This window comes from Phocoena phocoena, chromosome 2 (genome assembly GCF_963924675.1).
Source record: "Phocoena phocoena chromosome 2, mPhoPho1.1, whole genome shotgun sequence".
NCBI classification, from domain to species: Eukaryota; Metazoa; Chordata; class Mammalia; order Artiodactyla; family Phocoenidae; genus Phocoena; species Phocoena phocoena.
In genome coordinates this window covers 120,085,152-120,101,715 of record NC_089220.1, presented here as the reverse complement: position 1 = coordinate 120,101,715, position 16,564 = coordinate 120,085,152, and the positions used below count along the sequence as shown (strand labels likewise).

Sequence of the window (16,564 nt, the reverse complement as noted above, 5' to 3'; positions counted from 1 at the left end):
AGTGGGCAGAGTGGGGGGGTGGTAGGACACAGAGACCAAGGTCAGGGTGTCAGAGCCAGACAGAGTGAAGAGGGCAACTCAGGGGAAGGGAAGCAGCATTGGTTGGGGGCTGTTTACATACCAGGATCAAATAAGGAAATAGCTTAAGATTGGTAGAAACCAGGTTTCTCACTTTCGGAGAAAGGAGTTACAAGTAGAATGAACTCTGGGGTGTTAGATTGGAATTGGGAGTATCAGGGGACTCAAAGTTTCAGATAGATAGATGATAGGTAGATAGATAGATAATAGATGGATGGATAGATAGATGACAGATGAAAATGTCTGTGTACACATGTGGGTGTGTACACACGCACACACACACGCGTTCCCCAGCTCTACTTACTGAGTCTAGGAGCAATGACATCAGCGATAATCATATTTTGGTTTCTAAACACCATTATCCACTATCTTAAAAAAAAAAAAAAAAAAACAGGAGAAATGGCTAAATCCAGGGCTGAAGCAGAAGAGATACAAGATGAATCTTGTTGACCGAAAAAAAAATGCACAACCTAAAAGTTGAGAGTTATGTTTTATTCGATGGATAGAACTGAGGACTTAAGCCAGGGACACAGACTGTCAGGTGCCTCTGAGGGACTGCTCCAAAGAGGTAAGGAGGGGAACCAGGATACATAGGCATTTCTGTAACAAATATCGGGTGGTCAGAAGGTCAAAAGATTACTATTAATTAAAGAGAACCAGACATCTCAAGTTAAGGAATTCAGCGCTTTTCTGTGTATGGAAGATGCGAGAGTCTGGGTTCACTGAAATCACTCCTATCGATATGTACCTCAGCTCTCTGGGGCCAGTATCCTGTGTTTTTTCATCCTGGGTCCCCTCAGTGTGCACCGTCGGGGGTGGCTGCTACAGCTGACTGCTAGATGGGGGAGGGGGGCCATCCTGCTTCCATCCTGAGTTCCTTCAGGGCTCACCGTTAGGGCACCTGTAGTGTCTGATGGCCGCAACAGCCTTTGTTTACTGAAATGGCAGGCGGCGTTTTTAGTTCACAGCCTTGACCATCTTCTTGTGCTGGAAAGCAAGGATGTGCTCTAAAAAATGACAGGGGCTGTCACACAGACACAGATTCCACTTGAACAAGCCCCACTGACCAGGGTGGGTATCTGAGCATCAAAATAATCACATGGATGGATTATAACACAGTGAATCAAATAGAAGCCTGGAATCAGTAAATGTATCAAGGCTTGGTGAGGAGTGGAATATGTCTGTAGATTCCAAGTTCCTCCCCATAAAATGCTTATTAATTACGGAGAGGAAGGGAGCAGCTCTACAAGGGGGAGCCTGGCTGACGGCCACGAGATCCACCCAACTGGACACCACGAGAAGGATGCAGTGTGACCCAATCTGCTCTGATTGTGAGGAAACACACACCCAGACCATGGACATTCTACACAATACTGGGTCTGTGGTCTTCAAAACGGCCTAGGTCTTGAACGCCAAGTACCCTGAAGAATGTTCCAGACTGAGGACTGCTAAAGAGACACCACAGCTGAATGCAGTACACCATCCAGAACTGGGGCAGATGGCACGTGGTGACTGGGGTCTTTCACGGTGACAGATGCATTGTTGCCTTCGTGATTAGACGAATTCCCAGTTCTGATGGTGATGCAGGAGAATATATCTGCAGGAACGTAACCCCACTCACAGGAAATACACACGAAGTTCTGCCGGGTGATGGGATTTCAGGTTGGCAATTTACTTTCAAATGGTTCAGAAGGACAAAAAAGCTACTTATACTCTGCAAATTTTTTGTGAGCTTTTAGGTGCTGCCATTTTTTTTTAAGTCTTAAAATAAGGTGTACTGAGTCACCAAAAAAAGAACAAGAAAAAACTATTGGTACAATAACAACAAAACTCCCCAGGTGATTATGAGGCATCCCCAAGGATTCAGAGCCTTTGTTTTAGAAGCCACACAAGCAGTTGGCTGCAGGCTATGTACATAGAACCCTTTCCCCAGGCCACCCCACCCCAGAATTCTCAAGCAGGGCCACACTTGCTAACTCTGCCCCACCTGCTTAGAGACCACCCTCAGTTAATTCTGGTTGCCCCGCCCCATTCGAGTGCCCAAGAGGCCCCATCAACCTCGGGGCACTGGCCTTCCTCTCTCCATGCTTCTTCCCTTTGGACTGGCCTGGTTGTTGAGAGACATCAAGGCTACAGTTCTCTGCCCATGTCCTAGAGTCATGAGTGATGCAGGTTTTGGAGCCCACTCTTCCCCTGAGCCTCAGAGAAGAGCCAGGGGATGGCTGGGGAGGGTCCAAGTGGCCTGGGTTGGGCATTTGTCACTCCCTCCACTACCACTCAAGGCAGCCTTCTTACCACCATCTTCAGTCGGGGTATCCCCCAGAAAGGCCCACAGACCTTGGTAGCAGTGGACCCACCGGCCCATCAGACGTGCCCAGGCACACCTGACCCCCTGAGGGTAAAGCTTCAGCCTAAGCTGCTGGTTGTGAGCATGAACCCAAGGGGGAACCTCCATGCCTCTTGCCCCAACTGCATCCTCGTCAACCCGCCCAGAGAACCAGCCCCCATGTTGTCACACACTCTGGGCGCCTCTGCCCCCAGGGAGACTGCATCTTAAAGGGAGCTGGCTGCCCACGTTGTCAGGTTCTCTGCTTCGGCTTCTCTCCTGAGACCACCCACCCCATGGTCAGGGTGGAGAGCTGGGTTCAGTGTGCTTGCCAATATCGAGTAGCGTGGAGGGGGGCCGTGGCCTCAGCTGGCCGCGACGGCCAGGGTCCACTCAGGGAAGGGCCACAGGGAGGTGTTTTGTCCTCCACTCCCTGTCCCGACTCGCTCCAGTGACAGGCTTGCTTCACTGTGTCCCCAGCATGGACAACGCCGAGGACCCTGTGTACGAGAGTCTGGAGGAGTTCCACGTTTTCGTCCTTGCCCACATATTAAGGAGGCCCATCGTCGTCGTAGCAGATACGATGCTGAGGGACTCAGGCGGGGAAGGTAAGTTTACTCATAATGAAACAGATGTATTTTATTCATCACCCAGAAAGCGTAACATCCCGAGTAAGGAAGGGACAGTCCAACGTAATGGCTGAGCCTCCAGAAGGACACAGAGCCTTACTCTGCCTGGACAAAGGTCTTATTTCTCCTCGTTTCTCCTCGACTCCACATGTTTCTGGCTCCTCCCAGTAGAGAAGGGATTACTCTTTTTTATTTTTTTTTTGGCCGTGCCACACGGCTTGTGGGATCTTAGTTCCCCGACCAGGGATTGGACCCGGGCCCTCAGCAGTGAAAGTGCAGAGTCCTAACCACTGGACAGCCAGGGAATTCCCAGGAGAGATTACTCTTGGCCGTCCATCCACCCTGTGTGTCCACGGCAGGAGAAATGTGGCTGAGTGGGGGTGGGGATGAACCCCGAGGGGCTCCGGGCCCACCTGTTGCCCACACCCTCCAGCAGTGCCGGCCTCATCCCAGGGCCACTTGGCCACTCAGCCACTCCAGTCCCCTCCTGCCCCTCGCATGTGTCTTAAAGAAGAAACAAGAAAGGCAGAAAATGCAAAGTCATCCGCAAGGCTGTGATGGGACCAGGGCTGGGGGAGAAGGAGGAAGGGATGGAGGACTTCCCAAGGCCGGTACCCGCTGCACTGCCAATCATGTGCACCCTCTCCCTCGGCCAGGCCACTACCTCCCAGGGTAGACACTGCCTCCCGCTCTACAGACGAGGAGCCCGAAGCTCAGAGAGGCCACACAATGTGCCCCCGCCTTCAGCTGAGGCCTTGAGGAAGCAGGGTCAACCCAGGCAGGGAGGGCTCCACGTGTGTCCTCCCTCCAGCCTTTCTGCCGGAGCCCACAGGGCACCATGCTCTCTGAAAAGGAGGGACACAGGAGGGGCCAGGATGGTGGATGGATCAGGAAGGTCACCCTAGTGTAAGTGTCCTGCCTCTCGTGGCTGTGGTTACCACAGAAGGCAGGGAGCTGGGAGTACCTTGGTCACTCCCAGTGACACAGGCCTGCCGGGGTCTGCAGCTCTCTGGGTGCAGAGCCCGGCCTCCCATCGGGGTCCCTGTACTCATCAGATCCCACAGAGCTGGGTCCACACTTCCTTCCTTTGCACCTGTCTTGGAGGGTGCAGCCCTCTCAAAGGCGGACCCACCCTGCCTCTCAGCAGAGAGGGGGGCAGAACCATGGTCACTGATAATAGACAAAGCAAGGGTGGGGAGGAATCCTGAGCTCATCAAAGACATCCCTGATGTCGACTGTCTTTTCCTTCCACAGAAGGGCAGTGAGTCACTGAGTCTGAGGCCAAGAGGCAAGGTTCTTTGTAATTAAAAAACAGATGCCGTGTCAGGGCAGGTATTTCCAGTAGTTACCGTATTTCAGTGAGGATTTAGGCTTTTTCCCCCTTTTGGTAAGGAAATGAACAAGACTGTGTCCCGGTTGCTAAAGGAGCTGATCCCTGTCCCTCCTTTCCCATCTGACTCACGACTTGGGCCTGGAGTGCTCTCACTGAGCTTCTCAAAACCTAGAACAAATAAGCTCTCACGCAGCACATACGTTGTTCTGTATGCAGATGCTTTTGTGAACACAGGAGAGGAATAAGTACATTCAGGAAAACACGGGTTTCTAGGTGGCCATCAGCACACGTCCTGGCTGACCATCTGGGGTGGGTGTTTTGATCACCTTGGCCAGACTCAGGGCAGCAGGCAGGCCCGGCAGGTCACAGCAGAATCCCCTCAGCCCTGCTTGTTCCTAGGGTGCAGCTTGACAGGGCGCAGGGGCAAACGAGCCAGGAGGACTCTGCCCAAGGAGGCAGGTGGAGCAGGGTGCCCTGGTCAGGTACAGGACTTGGGGTCTAATGGGCCTGGCCCCTGTGAGCCTGGGCTTCCCTATCCATCGGTGGCAAGCATCACCTAGCTCCCAGGGAGCTCCTGCCAGGTGGGTGGAGGCCCCTCTGCTGTGGAGTAGGTGACAGATGACAACGCCCGGGGCTGCAGCCTGAGCCCGCCCTCCCTTCCCTCCGCCCTGTCACCTCCCCCAGGACGGTGAGGGATGCTGTCCACGCCCCCTCCAGATCCACATGCCCTCACCCTTGTTTGTGTCTGCAGCATTTGCTCCAATCCCCTTCGGAGGGATTTACCTGCCCTTGGAGGTGCCTCCCAACAGATGCCACTGCTCACCTCTGGTTCTTGCCTACGACCAAGCGCATTTCTCTGCCCTTGTGTCCATGGAGCAGAGAGACCAGCAGAGAGAACAAGGTACGCCCGCCGCCACGTAACAGTGCAAGGTGGGGAAGGGGTGGGCCGGGAGGGGCAGGAGGCGGAATATGGAGACCTCCCTGGGAAGCGCACTCAGCAATGATAGGTTTTGCCTAAAACTACCATATGCATGCAAAAAATTATCATTGAAAATAATGCCATTTGCAGCATCATGGATGGAATGGACTTAGATTATCGTTATCATAGATTATCATACTAAGAAACTTAGATTATTATAGTAAGTGATGTCAGACAAAGACAGATATCATACGATGTCACTTATACGTGGGATCTAAAAAAAATGATACAGATGAACTTATTTACAAAACAGAAACAGACTCAGACAGAAAACAAACTTATGGTCACCAAAGGGGAAAGGGGAGGAGGGAAAAATTAGGAGTTTGGGATTAACATATACACACTATTATATATAAAATAGATGAATAACAAGAAACTACTATATAGCACTATACTCAATATTTTCTAATAACCTCTAAGGAAAAAGGATCTGAAAAAGAATATATACGTATATATGTATAACTGAATCACTTTGCTTGTACACCTGAAACTAACACAACATTGTAAATCAATCATACTTCCGTTTTTAAAAAAAGAAAATAATGCCACAGACAACTTTTAATTTAAATTATGAAGCAAATTAATAATCAAGCCACCCTTAAATAACTTTCACTATGGTTCCCTTTCACATGTACGCATATACTATATGGATGTAATTAATCTCAGATGTAATTTTTTTTTCTTTTTTTTTTTGCGGTACGCGGGCCTCTCTCACTGTTGTGGCCTCTCCTGTTGTGGAGCACAGGCTCCAGACGCGCAGGCTCAGCGGCCATGGCTCATGGGCCCAGCCGCTCCGCAACATGTGGGATCTTCCCGGACCGGGGCACTAACCCGTGTCCCCTGCATCGGCAGGAGGACTCTCAACCACTGTGCCACCGGGGAAGCCCTCAGATGTAATTTTTAAAAGTCCGTCTACTTTGTTAGACCAACCAGATGATCAAAATATTAAAACTCTGGACTAGTAATAAACTTAATAAACAAACAAATAAATAATTAATTAAAAGCCCTTCTAGTGCAGAGAGTCAGCAAATTACAGCCCACTGCCTGTTTGTAAATAAAGTTTTATCGGAACACAGCCACACTTGTTCAAAGACGTATTGTCTATGGCTACTGCTTTTGTGCCCTAACAGCAGAGTTGAGAAGCAACCCCAGAGGCTGTGTGGCCTGCAAAGACTAAAATATTTACTAATGAGCGCTTTACGGAAAATGTTTGCCAGCCTCTGCTCTAAAGTAAGCTTTTGAATCAAAAGATGGATTTTTCCATTCAATTCATTACATGGGAGTTTCCTGCCAGGAGCCATTTCAATGCTGCAGAGAGGCTTGCCGGGCTGGGCCCACAGGCTGTGCACTGCACAACTCCAACCACCAGTCACATAGACTCATGTGGGGCCTGTCTTCAGTCAATGCATTATGTGTCTGCTGTGGAAATGGCAGGATTTTGTTTGGAATGTTAACTGCTGATGGTGTGTGACCAACTGAGCAAATAAAGGGAAGCTCTTCCTTTTTCACTTCTGTGTCTGGTTAGACAGAGAACTCCCAGGATACTAAAAGAAGGAAAGACTGACCAGTTTCAGGGTCCCTGCCATAGGATGTGGTCCCAGGAAATCCATGGTGGCTCATCCTGTGGTGATGTGAGTCCAGAAGGAGAGGGAGCAGGGCTGCCACTGGCTGTAAGGGGACTATCACGTCCTTTTCCTGTGCTATTTACAGACGTCTCACTTTAGCCATAGGAAGACATGTTTCGTCATTAAGGCCTAGGTGCCATTTGCCTTTTCTGTTGTCTCTCTGCGTGTTGGCCAGTGAGAGCTGGCACCTCCCTAATGGCTTCCAGGTCTTCTCAAAGCTCACTGTGGCTCTTGAGAGACAGGGGGGCCCTTTCTCTGCAGCCTCACCCTATCAGCAAGTGATTGAAAAGACCAAAAGCCTTTCATTTAGAAGCCAGATGTTGGCCATGAATATTAAGAAGAAACTTAATCAGGATAGTAGGTCAGAGGCTCCTAACTGGGCAACTCAGGACTTTGGCTTCCATAGAAGAACTGTACAGAAAAAAATGAAAAAAAAACTCTAAAAGAAAGGTGAAATAATAATCCATGATTTAAAGGTGAAACATTTTAGAAACAATTAACATATCGAGTATAAATTTTGGAGAATTTGAATAAAATTGGCTGTGTTTCATTTAGAAAATTTAAAAAAGAGGGCCCTTCTCAGGACCAGGGATCCAGGCCAGGTGTGGGGCCTCTCATCCAGTCTCCCAGAGACTCTGTGGTCAGGGAGAGATCAAAGTCCCAGGGCTGGCATCTCCAGTTGCTGAGCAGAGCCTTCAGAGCCCAGCTCCCTCCTCACAGAGGCACTGAGCTTCCTTTCAGGCCTTCCAGATACTGCTTATGGATGCTTTCAAGGCCAATATGAAGGTGCTCTTCAATAAAAGGACAAATGTGGAGGGGTTACCGCCTAGCAAGGGAGCGTTGCAGAGGTGCAGGTGGTTTCACCTCTAAAGACTTTTTTCCCATAAGTGGATTCTGGTCCCAGTGTGGGTTCTGAGCAGCTGTGTCGTGGGCTCCTTGCTCCTAATAGCAGTGTGGTCCCTGCCTCCTCAGCCCTCACATGACCAATGTGCAGGGCTGCACATTGACCCGTTCAGTCCTCACGACCATCGCACAAGCAGAAGCAAAGCACGTGTAAGCGGCTCCCACTGGCTGGGTAACCTCTGTGCTACACGTCAGGCCCTCACACATTGGGAAAGAATACAAATGCTCTGCAGACTTTGAGGCTTTAAGTACTGCTACCGACACATCCCCTGTGCCACCCTCACTGAGCTGGTGGGTGCTGGTAGGTGCAACCCTGCTTCCTGCTCCTCCCACTGGCCTGAAGTCCAGTGGTCCTGCATGCAGTATTTGTTTGGGCGGCCAAGGGCCCATTCAGTGAAGCACCTGTTGCATCCACGTTTGGGGACCCGAAGATGACAGTGTCCTTGCCTTGGGGCCCTTACCACCTTGTAGGGGAGACAGGCACCCCCATCAAGCCACATACTATACAAGGCAGGATGTTTCCCGAGCAGTCACGAGCTCCATTCAGCAGGGGAGCAATTACTCTAATTGGGAAGAACAGACAGATAGACCTGAGCAGAAGTGCTGGGCTGATGCAGGGATGTTGCTGGTGGGTGGCTGGCATGTCGCTGGTGTGGCCCAGCAAGCACATGTCATAGGAGCGTGATGGTGTTGGGCCTGGGTGCTGCCGTGTCCTCACCGCGTTGCCCGAGGGGCGCCATGTGCCCTCCCAGCCTGTCCCCTTATCTGTTGCCGGTACAATAACACCCATCCCCCTGGAAATGAATGCTTTCTCCTCCCCTTCCTCACCCTCATTCCCTCCCCCCTCCCCTGTCCTCTGCCCTTCCTCTTCCTTTCCGCCCACTCTCCCATTTGGTCTCTTTTCATTTGATACATTTAAGGACATCACCACTTAATTATGAAGTGACCACCATGGTCACTTCCACACATTGAAGTCCTCAGTCACCCCTGGGAATGACATTGCCTGTCCCAAAGCCAGGCCTGTCCCCTGATCCTTAAATGTTGCTTCTAAGATAAACCTAAAGGCCTTGACTGGCTCCCTTCCTGGCCACCATTAGTGCCCAGCATCTCCCTGAAAGGACCTGCCATGGGCAGGAGGAACAGAGTAGACATTGTCCGGGGAGCCATCACCAGAGGAAGCCTACCCCAGGGTTCCTGTGGGGCACTGTCCTACCTTCCAGCCCAACAGTAGAGGCTGTCGGGGGCTTTCTGCAAATACGAGATCCTAGCAATTCTGCTATTGTTACCCAGTGGTTGAGGATGGTGGGGAGAAGCTGAGAAGATGTCAGGAACCTGCTCAGGGAACAGACTCAGCCTCTCTTCTCAGCCTTTATGATGCCAAGGAAATGGAAGCAACCACAGAAGGCCATGATATTAGCCCCCAAAAGAAGATAGTTCAGAATAGCATTGGGATGCAAGGGGCTCAAAGGAGAAAATGGCTGCTGCTGCTGCTTCTCTAACAGGGAGTCCTGAGGTAGGTGGTCCAGGGCTGGTGCATCAGCTCTAGACATTCTCAGGTACTCAGGCTCCAGCCTCTCCCTGCTCCACCATCCTTATTGTGTGGTTTCAGCCTTATGGTCATAGAATAGGTGCTGCAGCTCCAGGCATCACATCTGTATTCCAGGCTGGACCAAATGCCTCTCTTCTTGAAACTTTGTCATTTCAGTTGGGAAGAACACCTTCCCTCGACACGTGCTGGCATCTTACTAAGGCTGAGCTCTATACTTGCAGTTTCCTGGCTTCAGAGCAGCCTGAGAAGTGAGTGCAGTGGAGGAAGAAGGGGGTGAGGTGATGGGTGGGGGTTCAGTGAGCCAGCTCTGAATCAGGGAGAGGATGTGATGTTTCCAGGCAGTTCCATCTGGACTCTTCTCTTTATTTCACCAGCAATGACCACTCATCTGGGGAAGAGCAAAAGTGCAAAAATGAGTTCTTTACCAACTTGGGTCCTCATCTGGAAATAAACCACGTTGGCTGTTAGGTTCTTAATTCCCTAAAAAGCGGTGGTGCGTGAGACTGTCAGTGCTGTGCTCCTTAGGAGAAAATCCATTCTCTTTCAACGCAGAAAGAGAAGCAACCTTACTCCCAGGGCCGCCGCGTACCGCCCGTGGATGTCAGGTTCCGGGCTGCCTGGGTGAGGGTGGCGCATGCGTCTTGCGGTCCTGGCCGTGGCCACGCCCCCACAGGAGGAAGAGCCGGGGCGGGGGCGGTCCTGCTGAGAGACAGACCTGGCGCCACGCGGCTGACTTGATGGCACGCTCCTGTCCGCCCCACCCCCCTCCCGCCACAACATCTAAATGCCACCAGGAAGTTTCATGCCCAGAGGCTTTCTCTCCTAGAGCCCTGGTTCTGTGCCAGAACCCCCCCCACCCCAAAGCAGGCAGGAGCCTTCTGACCCTGCTGAACTGAGACCTCGGCCTGGCCCGGGGCTTTTCACTCCGCCTTCCAGAATGTCTCCAGCTCTGTGCCTTCAAGCTGCGTTGCACTCTGCCCCCAGGGAGCCTCCCAGGAAGCTCTTTACAGACACTAAGGTCACCACCCCTACAGCATCCTTGCCTACGAGGACCAAGGATGCTCAGTGAGAGGAAAGATAGTGGGAAACCATCCTCTTCCTTCCTGCCCTTCCCTGCCGTGCGGGGCTTCCGTCCGTTCACAGGGCTTCCTGGTTGCAGGTTAGAGCCCCTTCGACCGCAGGTCACCAAAACCCGACATGGCTCAGACAGGAAGAGGGCTGGTTGTCACACACACCACACTCTTAACATTGTGGGGCAGGCAGGCCCCTCGGGGCAGGTGGGGCGTTTCAGGAATGTTGGAGATGACCAGGCCCCTCCATCCTGCCTGCAGCCTCCTCACCTTCTGTTCCAGGCAAGCCCCTGCCGCCATCCCCTGCTGCAAGCAGGTCCTGTTCGCCCCCAAACTCCGGTGTCTAAGAGCATGGCCAGATCTGGGGCAGGAAGTATGCACAAAGATCCTATCGCATCTTGTTCTGGAAGAAACAAGGCATCTTCAAAGACCGCGAGGGTAGTGTCAGAAGGGCTTCCGGGCTGATGGACAAGGCTCCCACAGGATGAGAGGGACAGTGAGGACCACCACTGGAAAGAGTAGAAACATGAAGTTGCTTCGGTCCAGGAATTCATGATGATGCTGGGGGAAAGCCTCCCTCATCAGCTCTCCAGGAAGCTCAGGTCCACCACCTTGCAAACATAAAAAGCAGGAAAGTATCAGGCGAGATCCTGCGTTTCCTTGGTGAACTAGTGACGGGACCTTCCTCTGAGTTCAGGTACCCTGGCTTGTCATGAAGGGAGAGGTGTTCGTAAGGGCTGAATATATGTGTTGAAGAGCTAACCCCCAGGCCTCAGGCTGCAACTGTATTTGGAGATGGGGTCTTCAGAGGAGTAATTAAAATACAGTGAGGTGATCAGGGTGGACCCTCATCCACTGTGACTGGTGGTCTTATAAGAAGAGGAAGTTAGGACACAGACACACACGGAGAGGAGATTGCAGGAGGACACAGAGAAGACAGTCACCTGCAAGCCAAGGAGAGAGGCCTCAAAAAGAAACAACTCTGCTGACACCTTGTCCTTGGACTTCCAGCCTCCAGACTGTGAGAGAATAAATGTCTGCTCTTTAAGCCCCTCACTCTGTGTACCACTGTTATGGCCACCAGAGCAAACCAATTCAGACAGAATGAGAATACCAGGTTTTTCAAGCCCATGGGAATGAATGAGAAACTGCCATGTTTCTCATTATTTCTGGCTCAGTTCATCACTGTCACCTTCTTGACCAGCGGATGCTGCGTTCAGATCCATCAGGGGCCTGGTCAGAGTGTGTGAGCTCCCCACCCCTCAGCAGCTCAAGCGTGGGGGTCCTGGGACCTGTTGTTGCTGGTGGCAGACTTATTACAAAGTAATATTCTGCAAGCTCTGTAGATCCAGGTCCCAGCAGATGTTTGGAACGTGGCTAGTCTCTCAACTCCTCTCCAGGGGAAGGGGTGGTCCCACTGGGAGGCCCAGCAGAACAAAGAGCAGGCCCACTGTATGCAAGGTCGAGAGCCCCCAAAGCCTGCCATGGGCGCCAGCTGCTCTGAGAGCAAGGTCTGGGTCTGGGGACGAGCAGCTGGCCCGTGGTCCAGGCGACAGGCTGTGGGCGGGCTCCAGCTCTCTTGTGTACACCCGCAAGGGCCTGAGCCAGGGGGAGGTTCATTCAACAAGTATTCAGTGTGACAGCACACTTGTGACAGTGACAGTACCGGACAGCCCACACCTGACATGGTAAGTGCTTGGAGTTGAATTCCTTCCATTCCCGGGGTCAGCCAGGCCTCAGGCATGGGTCTGAGCGGAGCTGAGCCTCACCAGGTGAGCTGGGCCCCAGAGACAGCTTATAAGTGGCCATAACAAGCTCCGCTACCAGGTGCCCCAAACTCAGGGGCTGGTGTCCTCAGACTGGAGGCCTTAGGAAGGAGGGCCGGGGGGCGGTGGGGCTCTTTGTCACGCACCTGCTGGCCCCATCGGTTCTCTCGCCTGCAGCCCTCCTTCAGTGCGGCAGACAAGAAAACAGAGTCCCAGCCTGTGCCCTCGCTCGGCTAGGAGAGGGACTAAGAAAGTACAGTAACACCAGTTTCTAGCATGGAACCAGGCATTATTCTCTGAAGCCAAGATAAGAGACTCTCAGACCACAGCTGGGCCCAGGCTCAGGACCGAGCCACCAGGCCTGTGGTCTCGGAGCCTGGGGAGGAGGCAAGGGTGTAGGACACAGAGCATCAAGGTCCAGGGCACCTGCTGGTCCCCCACGGCCGAGCAGAGCCGTCGCCCTGCCCCAAGCAAAGGACACCTTGTGGAGGGCGCCCCCCACCCCGGACCTCCCAGCACCCTGGGATGGAGGCTGACAGGTACAGTCATCACAGGCCCAGAGAGAGCAGCTGTCTTGTTCTTGCGTCTGAGGAACGATGTTCTGGGAGCCTGAGAACGAGACAAAACGTGTTGTAGGATGTGACATGGGACTGCCTTCTTCCCGCCACTCCCTTTCTTCTGCTTGGCCCAGTGCATCTCATCTGAATGTGTCCAAGCTCCTGGCGGCTTAAAAATTCCATGAGGTGTCCTTTGAACCTCTCGTCCTTCCCTGTGTTGAAACTATGTTGGGAAAGGACCCACTGCTCCCTTACAGCTCTTTCTGCCGCCCCCACCCCCTCCTCCGGCTGCTGAGGTTGGCTGGCTTCTAGGAAGAACCCCGCTGTGTCCTGCAGGCTGGGGTTCCCGTGGGGAGAAGGCAGGGCTTGCTTGCAGTGGGCAGGCTTGGGCTGGAGGGATTGGTCAGGTGTGGGCAAGCTGAGTGGGCAAGGCTTTGCCAGCGCATTTTGGGACTTTTTGTAAATAAGTTACCCGTACTTTCATGGTAACTTCCACAGATGATTGATGGTCCCCTGCTTTCTCCACGGGGAGGATGTTAGTCCTGTGCCCCCAGTACACCTGGACCCTAGTTCTGCAGCTTGCAGGAAGGATCCTCCCATGCCCACAGCATGGTGCCCGTGGCCTCCCTGTGCCACGTCCTCAGATGGCTCTGCAAAACTCAGACCTGGGCTGAGTCTGCACCCCACAGTCACGCCAGTACTTGCAGGCACTTCCTGTGTGCAGGCCTGGTCTAGGTCCTTTCCAAGGGCAACACTTGACCCTCTGCATGTTCTGTGCCCACTTGACAGAGGAGGACACTGAGGAAGGAGGGCCATCCCCAGGGAATGGTCACAGCCGGTGAAGGGTCACTAGGGCAGGTTAGTATGGTGGATGGTGCGACTTCCAAAAAGCAGACTTGGCCAAACAGGGTGATAATCAGGGAACAGGCATCTCCCAGAGACAAGGTCCGGGAAGTGGTACCCAAGCCAAAGTTTGCTTGGGATATAACGGCAACTCACACCTGGTGACTTAGGGACCTTCAGCATGGGAGAAGATGGGGGAGGGGGTGCCTCGCTTCCTGGGAGATGTTAATACCATCTGTTTCTATTCTTTTTAAATAAATAAATAAATAAATAAATAAATATATATATATATATATATATATATATATATATATATATATAGTAATTATTTCAATAGTTTTTCCTCCTAAATGCAAACAGCCTGAGAGCCTCTGGGGCCACATCCAGGGGCCACATGTGGGTCAGGGTGCCCTCACAGTGTCCCTGTGCCTTCCCTAGGGGTTCCCACTCAGGTGACCCAGAGAGCCGCGTTCTGCAGCCTCTAAAGAGCCAACTGGTCACAGACGGAGGAGGGGATGCTGATGTGAACAGGGGCTTGGACAGTGATGCCCACGCAGCTGTCAGACAGCTCTGAAGGCTGAGACTGACATCCATGGATGATCACACCAGAGTTTGTAGTTTATTTACTGGAAACAGACTCAACACACCCAAAATGTGATATTTGAAAAAAAAAAAAAAAAAGCTTTTGCAAGAGCAGCCTGAAACTTTATATCTCTTGCCACTTAGAAACAATACCCCACGTTTACAAAACTGAGCAATTTGGGAATTTTGTGGTGCCAAACAGAATAACCCCACACTACAGGACATGAACTCTGTCTTCAATCTGTATTTTATGCACAGCTCATAAACTAAATGCCAATCTACATTTTATGATTTCCTGAACCATATATAATGTGACATTTCATTTCCAGTCTATTTGACGACAAACCGTGCTTTTTCTTACAGGATTGATTTATAATAAACAGCACCTCTCTCCCATTAAGTAGAAATTGGTCTTAACAGGCTATGAATATTATTAAATATTCCATTTAAATGGATTTTATAATATAATTTTGTTAATATAGCTATCTAAAATAAAGTGATTTTTACTTAAAAATCACTTCTTCATCATATTCTAATCAAACTGGCCCATCTGTGGACCTGTCTGAATACAATAATGGGAGGAATTACGTACCAACCCACTGTTACTGGACATTATAAGAATCAGATGAACTCATGGTAGCAAGAAGGCTTGTAGAAACCAGGAAGTGTGTAAAAAATGCAAATTCCCTGCATTGTCTTTGCAATCAGCCTCCTTCCTCTTCAGCCACTTTCTAGGCTTGCAGCTTGCCACTAAAAGACACACTCGGCGTGGGCGTGCAGAGCCAACTTGCCTCCCCGCGTGGTCTGCAGGCAGCCTTGCTGAACCGCTCGCCCCGTTCCTTTGCTGCTCCTGCTGTAGCCTCGAGCATGGCCCCTGGAGGCCTGGGCCACACCTGCAAAGGCCCCTCACTGTTGGAGAAGAGGAAGAGTCTCTGGGGGCATCCAAACTCTTAGCTCAGACCCTGCACCCCAGGGCCCGGGGACCAGACGAGGGGTGTCATCTTTGACATTGTTGGTTCTTGACCCAAGAATATCTCGAAGGGCCCCTACGTGACCAGGAGCCATGTGTGGAACTTCAAGGCCGTGAGCTCTGTCCTGGCCTTGCAGGGGGACGCGAATTCAGAGAGCTGGGTCTTGCTGATCAAATGCCCAGGAGTCCAGTTGTCCACCAACACCTGCGTCACCCCAAGGACCATCAGCTCTGGCGCCTGAGACTCAGTTCCAGAGAGATGCCAGCTGTGCTCAGCTACACGGAAAGAACTGGCCAAGGGTCTTTCACGAGGAAATCGGGGCCTGGAGAGATGAGGGAGCAGGAGGCACAGACACAGGCTCCCCCAGGCCTCCCCAGGGTGTCTAAGCCACAGAAAGAGTGGCCCCAGGAGCACCCCCACCCGCCATCTCCCCCACTCCTGAATCAGCCCAGCCCCCATCTCCATATGAAGTGCCGTCTCTCCCTCAGGCTGCCCCAGGCTCCCTGTGGACCTGCAGGCTTCTGATGGATGGTGTCAGAACAGGACACGGCCTTCATCAATCCTCCTGCAGAAGAGAAGGAAAACAAAGCCCCAGGCACCTGTCCTGCCCCCCGGACATGGGGAGGGAACCTCTTGGTCAGCCAGCGTGACAGACTGCTTCTGCTCTCCGAGAAGCCCCCCTCAACACCGTCCCCCAGGGCTGCGTCTGATGCATGAGAGGACACGTATCCAGAAGAAATGGCCGGCTTCCTGATAACCTGAGTCGGCTCAGAGAATTGTCTCTGGGGACGTTTTTCTGGGGAAAGGGTCTGTGGGAAAGAAAGCATCCTGATCAGAGCCTAGTGGGTGGTCTGGAGCGTGAGGCCATGGGCAGCCCATCGAGCAGGAACTCACCACTTTCCTTGCTTTTGTGGAGGGGACAGGGCTGCCATTGCTTTGCACCTCGAGGTCTCATGAAGCAAATCCTCATAAAGCAAGTCTGATCTTTCCCAGAGGCGCAAGGATGCAAGGTTCTCGCCCAGCCAGGGACTCTACGTCAGGCCCGCTGGAGGTTGTTCTCAGGCACTGGTGAGCCACAGCCAAGGCCGCCATGGGGGTGGGAGCAGGGAGAGGAGAAGGATGACAAGGACCACCTTTCAGAGGCTCCTGTTCTTCACTGGCCAGATCCTGGATGTCTTGAAGCCAGATGTCCTGTCTTTCTCATCTTTGTGTCTCCAGCACCAAGACACCTGGAGGCAATTAAATGTTGAATGAATAAATGAATGAATGAACGAGATTAGATGCTCACGATCTACTAATTTCAGATAATTCAAAAAAAGGCAGGGTGACACAGTAGTGGAAGACAAAGTACAC

At 52.0% G+C, this 16,564-nt stretch overlaps 1 protein-coding gene across 2 annotated transcripts in view; it reads left to right on the top strand.

The window, feature by feature from the left end:
- Positions 1-16,564, top strand: part of LOC136117958 (OTU domain-containing protein 7A) — a 174,639-nt gene that overhangs the window by 145,244 nt on the left and 12,831 nt on the right. For both annotated transcript variants that reach the window (XM_065870993.1, XM_065870992.1), the window contains exons 7-8: positions 2,885-3,012; positions 5,118-5,267. In XM_065870993.1, coding sequence (XP_065727065.1) covers positions 2,885-3,012; positions 5,118-5,267 — 278 coding nt within the window. The remainder of the gene's footprint in view (positions 1-2,884; positions 3,013-5,117; positions 5,268-16,564) is intronic.